The sequence below is a fragment of the Lolium perenne genome, chromosome 1 (genome assembly GCF_019359855.2).
Source record: "Lolium perenne isolate Kyuss_39 chromosome 1, Kyuss_2.0, whole genome shotgun sequence".
NCBI classification, from domain to species: Eukaryota; Viridiplantae; Streptophyta; class Magnoliopsida; order Poales; family Poaceae; genus Lolium; species Lolium perenne.
Genome location: NC_067244.2, coordinates 7,133,996 through 7,142,187, shown reverse-complemented (window position 1 = coordinate 7,142,187; position 8,192 = coordinate 7,133,996). Strand labels below are relative to the sequence as shown.

The 8,192-nt window shown below is 52.7% G+C and overlaps 1 protein-coding gene across 1 annotated transcript; it reads left to right on the top strand.

Annotated features, from left to right (window-relative positions):
* Positions 1-1,026: 1,026 nt before the first annotated feature.
* LOC139831266 (uncharacterized) lies at positions 1,027-2,501 on the top strand. The gene is made up of 2 exons (XM_071820588.1): positions 1,027-2,115; positions 2,214-2,501. Exons 1-2 carry the CDS (start codon positions 1,027-1,029, stop codon positions 2,499-2,501), a joined length of 1,377 nt encoding a protein of 458 aa, XP_071676689.1.
* The last annotated feature ends 5,691 nt before the right edge of the window (positions 2,502-8,192 follow it).

Here is an 8,192-nt window from a genome sequence, read left to right as displayed (position 1 = left end):
TATGGGAGAGACACCTCTAGTGAACTGTGGACCCCGGTCCATTCTTTTAATCGAATACAATCTACTGCAATACTTGTTCTACTGTTTTCTGCAAACAATCATCATCCACACTATACATTTAATCCTTTGTTACAGCAAGCCGGTGAGATTGACAACCTCACTGTTACGTTGGGGCAAAGTACTTTGGTTATGTTGTGCAGGTTCCACGTTGGCGCCGGAATCCCTGGTGTTGCGCCGCACTACATCTCGCCGCCATCAACCTTCAACATGCTTCTTGGCTCCTACTGGTTCGATAAACCTTGGTTTCTTACTGAGGGAAAACTTGCCGCTGTACGCATCACACCTTCCTCTTGGGGTTCCCAACGGACGCGTGCTGTACGCGTATCAAGCAGATTTTCTGGCGCCGTTGCCGGGGACCTGAAGAAAAGTTACACCACAGGGATCTCTAACTCCCACGTCAACTTTGCGCCAGCAGTCGTCCTTGTGTTCCGCTCAACATACCCGTTCGACGTTGGGGGTCTATGGAAGTAGTCGCCTAATAAAAATTGCTTTTGGTTGTTACTTCGCAAGCGCCTTCTAAGCCTGGTACCATGATTGTTGGAATAAACCTTGCTGATCATGAAGGGTTTTAGCTGTCACCGTTTCCTCTTTCAGTTTCAGATTAGTGTCTCTGTCTAGGTTTAGTTATAGCGACAGAGATTTCGTCTTTCCAGTTAGTGCACGACCCGGTCTGTGCGTTCGTGGCCTAGATTGTAGGATCGCCATGGGCTCGTTCCGAATCGTGGGGTGGCACAATTCCGTAGGGAGCGTGGCCGACTTCCTCGGCATGTTTGTTTCCCTCCCAGAATAAGAGATGGAATAGAAACAGAAAAGCAGTTAGTCGAACGCTGCATAAAAAACCTCCATGTGTTCATCGTCTTCCTTTCGCTCGATCTCTCTCTATCTCTCTTGTGTGTGTGTGAGTAGAAACCAAGTTTAGATTCCCACCTGGAATCAGAGCCTCCTGGTTGTATGCCTAAGGGTGGGATGCCGAAGAATTACACCGGCGATCAGTCCAAGACGCACGGGGACACCCCGCCTGAGGACACAAGCAAGGCCGGTGAGGTGTCGCCGCAATCTCCTGCGGAGCAACGCACGTTCTCCGTCCCGCGCACAGGGCGCGACATGGGCGGCGGATCCGGCACGGCGTGGCCGGTCCTCACGCGGACGAACTACAGCTCCTGGTCACTCCTCATGTGTGTGATCCTACAGGTGCGACACCTGTGGGATGTGATCGAGAGTCCCGAGACCGGAAAAGGGGACTACGAAGACGATCGTTCGGCTATGGAGGCGATCCTCTGTGTGGTTCCGTCGGAGATGATCCCTCTGCTCGCCATCAAGAAGACGGCCAAGGAGGCGTGGGACGCGATCGCGACGATCCGCATCGGCGCCGATCGGGTGTGTGCGTCCAAGACGCATAACCTACGCAAGGAGTACGAAGCGATCCGCTTCAAGCCCGGTGAGACCATTGATGAATTTGGGATGCGTCTGCAGGATCTGGTCCATCAGATGGAGGTCCTCGGCGATCCGGTGGATGACAAGAAGATCATCCTCAAGTACCTGCACGTCGTGACCAAGCAGTACAAGCAGATGGCCTGCTCGATCGAGAGCGTCCTCGACCTCTCCACGATGTCGATCGAGGTGCTCACGGGGCGCCTCAAGGTCTGCGAGGAAGATGAGGACGACGACGTCACAGATGGTACGAGCGGCGGCAAGCTGCTGCTCACTGAGGAGCAGTGGCGCGCTCGCATGAAGAACGACGGCTCCTCCGGCTCAAGCGGAGGGAGCGCGTCCTGCAGGCAGGGCCGAAACAAGGGGCGCAGGCACGATGGCGCTCGTGATAAGGCTAAGGGCGCCACTGGCGGTGCCCAGAAAGATGACGAGTGCCGCTATTGCGGCAAACTAGGTCATCTGGCCAGGGATTGCAGCAATAAGAAGAGGGAGGAGGCCCACCTGATCAAGGAGGGCGACGACGACAACGTGGAGGCCACACTGATGATGGCGCAGCTGTGCCTGGCCAGCGACGAGCCGGAGTGCGTGGGTGGCCACGTCTTCCTCGACGAAGAGCGGGCCAAGGTACGCCTCGGCGAGCTCACCGAACCCGTGGAGGTGCCATGGTACCTTGACACAGGTGCCTCCAACCACATGACGGTCACCGCGCCATCTTCTCGGAGCTGGACAAGAGTGTGAAGGGTTTGGTACGGTTCGGCGACAACTCCATCGTCGAGATCACTAGCCGCGACACCGTGCTGGTCGCCGTGCGTGGAGACGAGCACCATGCCCTCACCGACATGTACCTCATCCGTCGACTCCAGACCAGCAACGTGAGCCTTGGGCAGCTGGACAAGAACGGCTGCCCATCGTCCATCCGCAATGGCCTCATGTCACCGTGGGATTGGAACAATGTACAAGATCATGCCGCAGGTCACCCAGCTAGTGTGCCTGTCTGCCCGCAGCACTGACGCGGCATGGTGTTGACATGAACGGCTAGGGCACCAGAGCTTCGGTGCGTTGCAGAGGATGTCGCGCACAGGCATGGTGCGCGGCTTCCCAGCGGTGGCCCACGCAGACCAGCTCTGTGATGATTGCCTCGCAAGGAAGCAACATCGCTCGCCCCTTTCCCCATATCGCCAATTCCCGCGCCACGACGTCGCTCGAGCTCGTCCACGCCGATATGTGCAGCCCCATCTCACCGCCAACACCATTAGGGGGAAGGTACTTTCTCCTCCTAGTGGATGATTACAGCCGATACATGTGGCTCAAGGTGCTGTCCTCGAAGGACTGCACCGCCGAGGGCATCATGCACTTCACGGCCGCCGCGGAGCGCGAGTCTAGGCATCGTCTCCTTACCTTCCGCACGGATCGGGGGGGGGGGGGAGAATTTACCTCCACTACGCTGGGGTCGTACTTCGCCGACCATGGCGTCCAGCGGCACCTTACGGCGCCCTACTCACCACAGCAGAACGGTGTTGTAGAGCGCCGTAACCAAACTGTCGTCGGGATGGCTCGGAGTATGCTAAAGGCCAAGAACGTCCCTCACCGCTTCAGGGGCGAGGCAGTGGCGATTGCCGTGTACGTGCTGAACAGGTCTTTCACACGTGCCGTCGATGGCGCGACCCCGTACGAGGCTTGGTACAACAGGAAACCGGACATGGAGCATCTTCGCACGTTCGGCTGCGTCGCCTACGCCAAGATCACGCGGCCAGGGCTGAAAAAGTTGGACGATCGCAGCGTCAAGACCGTCTTCCTCGGCTACGAACCAGGCTCCAAGGGCTACAGGTTGTACGAACCTGTGAGCAAGCGCATCATCATCTCCAGGGACGTGGTGTTTGACGAGGTTTCTAGCTTGGACTGGAGCGATGATCCACAGGACAAACACAACGAGTTGTTGGTGGAGTTCCTGGTGCACGGGGGAGCACCAGCACGGCGCGAGCCAGTGGCCGTGCCCGAGGCGCCCGCGCCTGCTTCGTCATCCGCAGGAGATCTTGACGCACCGTCACCCACCGCGGCCACTCCTACCGGATCAAGCTCTGAGGTGGGTCAAAGCTCAGGCACGGCATCTACTGTCGACGGCATGCAGTGACAAGTTCATCTCGCCGCCGGACAACTTCACCGACACGCTCGATGCAGGTGATGAACCAGAGGGGCCGCATCAGTTCTGTCTGGTGGCTGATCCACTACTAGGAAAACCCTTACCGCCGGCGCACCTATTTGGCCAACTGGCTATTGCCTGCGCACCGGCTTGTGCGCCAGCGGTAGCTCAGTTACTGCCGGTGCACTTGTTCTGCTTCGCCGGCAACGATGTGTACCACTGGCGCACGTGGAGCTGCGCCGGCAGTAGGTGCTATCAGCAGTGGCGCATGCGCCGGCAGTAGGGGATGGAGGTGCGCCGGCGATATAATCCGAAATTTCAAATTTTACAGCATTTTTTAGCATATTACAATGCATATTTATATCATCCAATACAATAGATATTTATACAGAAATACATGCAATATGAGAAGCACATAGAGAGCCAAGTGTCATTTCGGCATCAATACACAAATACGCAAGTCTCGTTTCGAAATGGTTGATTCATACAACACATATGCAACACCGAAGGACGAAGTTTCGCAAAGTTAGAAGTCTCGGTACATAGTCGTCACAAGTGTCGTCATACACCTCACAATGTATCTATTAACCTAAACTACAATCACATAGAACATGACCATGGTCACGATGAGCATCATCACGAAGGCCATGGTCTTCATCCGGTTCCTCCTCATATCCCTTATCTCTCCGGCTAGATAACGCGCGTATCTTCCTTCCGCCTCCACCCTAGTGGGGTATCCCTTGTAGTTGTTGCTGCTGAAGCGGTGCACTTGTCTCCGACAGTCCTCCCAGTCGTCGTAGACTCCAGGAACCCTCCCCTTGTACATGACATATGTCGTCGACACCTCTATGCACAAGAAAAATATAACGTCAGTACCAATGCAATTAACAAGTGCCAACTCAAATAAGAGACAAGTAGTATGAACTAAATAGCATGTGCCTCATACATTGTTGGTCGAAATAAATATTAACATTCCGGGATGGGGTAAGTGAAGCCAAGTAGGATGCACTGGAGTTTGATATTTGTGCCATCACACCAGGTTCACTGGCCCCACTCTAGAGTGTACAAGTGACCAAACATTCTAATCATCGGCCAATGCAATTAAGAAGTGCCAACTCAAATAAAAGACAAGTAGCTAGTATGAACTAAATAGCATGTGCCTCATACTTTATTGATCGACACAAATATTAACATTCCGGGATGGCGTCAGTGAGGCCGGGTAGGATGCACAAGAGATTGATATTTGTGCCATCACACCAGGCTCACTGGCGTCACCCCGGAGTGTACAAGTAGTGACCAAACATTCTAATCATCGGCCAATGCAATTAACAAGTGCCAACTCAAATAAGAGACAAGTAGTATGAACTAAATAGCATGTGCATCATCCTTTGTTGGTCGACACAAATATTAACATTCCGGGATGGCGTAAGTGAGGCCTGGTAGGATGCACAAGAGATTGATATTTGTGCCATCACACCAGTCTCACTTGCGTCACCCCGGAGTGTACAAGTGACCAAACATTCTAATCATCGGCCAATCTAATTAACAAGTGCCAACTCAAATAAAAGAGAAGTAGCTAGTATGAACTAAGTAGCATGTGCCTCATACTTTGTTGGTCGACACAAATATTAACATTCCGGGATGGCGTCAGTGAGGCCAGGTAGGATGCACAAGAGATCGATATTTGTGCCATCACACCAGGCTCACTGGCGTCACCCCGGAGTGTACAAGTGATCAAACATTCTAATAATCGGCCAATGCAATTAACAAGTGCCAACTCAAATAAGAGACAAGTAGTATGAACTAAATAGCATGTGCCTCATACTTTGTTGGTGGAAATAAATATTAACATTCAGGGATGGGTTCAGCGAATCCAAGGAGGATGCACAAGAGTTTGATATTTGTGCCATCACACCAGGTTCACTAGCCCCACCCCAGAGTGTACAAGTGACCAAATATTCTAATCATCGGCGAACTCCAAATACGAGTCAAGTAAGGGGTCGAGTAAATGCAAATAATGATTAAGGTAAACACGCCATAATCTAGAAATATATAGCAAACTAAATGTAATTACAAAAGCAGGTTCACATGCACATCCATACAACTAAATAAAAGCGACAAGTCGATCGGGCCGGAATATATATCAATTACAGTACGGAAGTTCATGGACATATCGTTCAAGCTTAATCAAAAGTGTTGCCGTCGTAGGATCAGGTCAAGGCTTAGGGGGGAATGGACGGCAGCCCTTCAGCCTGTTGAATGGCCTCTCATCACGCGACATCTCCAAGCGGAGTTCTATCTCGTCATTAGGTGGTAGACCGTAGCCATAGAAGAACGCGCCAGACCTATTGTTGACATCATGCAGGATTATCATGCAAATGAACTGCTGGATGCGACCCCAGTTTGTTCTCAGTTCCCTATAGTTGACATCCGCCATGTTTGCAAACCTATTTCTGAGACTCTCTGGCAGCAACATGTCATCTGCGTACAGTATGTACTCCTGCATCTGAAGGATGGCGTACCACGCGTCCATCCCATTGTCTTGCGACGACTGCTTGAGGCAGGCAAAGTTGGTTGTGTGGGTTAAGGCCAAGCCTCCTCGTACTTTCCTCTGTACTTTGAGGGGGGCTGTCCTGGAGGAGAGGCCGGTGAGAGCGTCATTGATAACGGTCTTGATGTGGTTGTAGTATTTCTTCTTGTCCCTACCCGAGTCGAGATAGATTGCCCCCGAGTGTTGCGGGTGCACGACGATGAGGGTGCAGAACTTATCTCTGCGGAAAACACATGGATTAACCTTTGCAAATGCAAATGGAGATATATGATAGAATGGTAATGGGGACTAGCGAGTGATCACTTACTCGGGGAAGTAAGGGATGAGAATGACGCTCTTTTTAATGTTCGCCACCATGAAATCCTCGACCTTCTTGGTGGCAATCGCTCGATCCCCAGCGTTGCAGATGATGCTCTCCCGCATACAGAAGGGGTCCATTATCGCGATGCCCGGCGTCCCCTCCTTAACGATTTGGGCAGACAGGCTAAGAGCAACTAGCCGAACCACTGAAAAGTGGAGCATTTTCATGTGAAAGACGTCGAAGATGTCATTGAACCTGATGAAGAACAAGTCCGCGGGGTACTTTTCGACGAAGTTCATGCCAGTTGGCACCCTCGCCATGTACAAAGGGTAACCAAGTTGTTTTGCATTGAGAAGCTGTTTCTCCACATACAAGACAGAGTTATGCAAGCTCCTCATATCCGGGGTGAGTATGTTGAGGACATGCTCCAGCGGCATCGGTTCACCCATCCAATGCTCAGGTCGCCAATTGTTTGGAAACTTGTCAAGGTGTTGGACCGTGACCTTGTCTTTGGCGTCTTTCTTCGCTGGCCTCTTCCGCTTCTTGGCTTGTGTTGTACCACCATCCATCGCTGTAGTGGCCGTAGCACGGAGTGTGTTTGGGCTCAGCATGTTTTTGGCGGCGGTGGTGGCGGCCTCCTCAGGCGTTTCCTCCTCAGCTGTTTATTGAGAATCGAACAGCTTCTTGGAGCACAGATATTTCGTGGTCGCCGCGTTCGGATTCACCAGGGAAACTTGTGAAGACGTAGGAATTTCCCATTGGAAGTCGTCACGCTCGTACGCCTCGACATCTGGCGCCGCTAGGTGTTGCGGTGGGGCGTTGACCTCTGGCGTCGCTGGCTATTGTGTTGGGACGCTGACCACCAACGCCGCTGGCTATTGTGGAGGGACACTGACATGTGGCACTGGAAGGTGCTTTCCTTTGCTTGCCGTCGACCCCGAGGAGGTGTTGATCCTAATTAGGGTCTTCAGCCATAGCAGTACCCAACCCTTTAGTGAGGCCAGCTTCAACGGGCTATCGTCATCGGCACCATGCGGTTGATTAGGAGTAAACAAATCCTCATAGCCCGGCTTCGTCCGATCCACTTCAACCATGTAAACGTCATCTTCCATATCTTGTGTGTGCCACTTCTTATCCATAGGGCGAAGGATGGACCCCCTCGCGACGTCTTTGAGTTTGTCGTTCACTTTCATCAGGAAGTTGCATGGCGTTGAGAGTGCCTGCAAGAACATGTGTACGGCGTTAGAGAGAGGGCAAGGATGAAGAAACTAATATATTAACACAATGTACACTAGCTTAATTACCGTGAGGGCGTTGAGCTTGGCTAATGTCGACCGGCCGGCACATGCGGTGGCGGGCGTGCAAGTGACAGAGGGGCTGCTACCCGGCATGGCGGTGAATCCCTAGCACCTGCGACATTGCCGGCAGCTGGAGGAGTCTCCATTATAACATCATCATTGCCGGCAGCCGGCGGCGCCATCGAGTTGCTGGCGCCGAAGCTAATGACTTGCATTTGCGGGGGGGCTTGTTTGCCACCCTCATACCACGCGATGACAGCGTTGAAAGCTGCTTGGACTGAAGCGGCGACTTCAGCTTTGACTTCAGCTTTGATATCAGGTACGAGGGAAGCTTTCAATTGCGGTACCAGTTGCGGTACCAACCTCCGCCTCCCGCTGCTTCCTCTCATTACGCACATTTTTATCGGCCGC

What these genes read in the sequence shown, in the direction of transcription:
- LOC139831266 (XM_071820588.1), top strand. Translation starts at nt 1,027, where the DNA reads ATGCCGAAGAATTACACCGGCGATCAGTCCAAGACGCACGGGGACACC. An exon ending in TCGACGAAGAGCGGGCCAAG is followed by an intron (nt 2,116 to 2,213) that starts GTACGCCTCGGC and finishes ATCTTCTCGGAG; the next exon opens with CTGGACAAGAGTGTGAAGGG.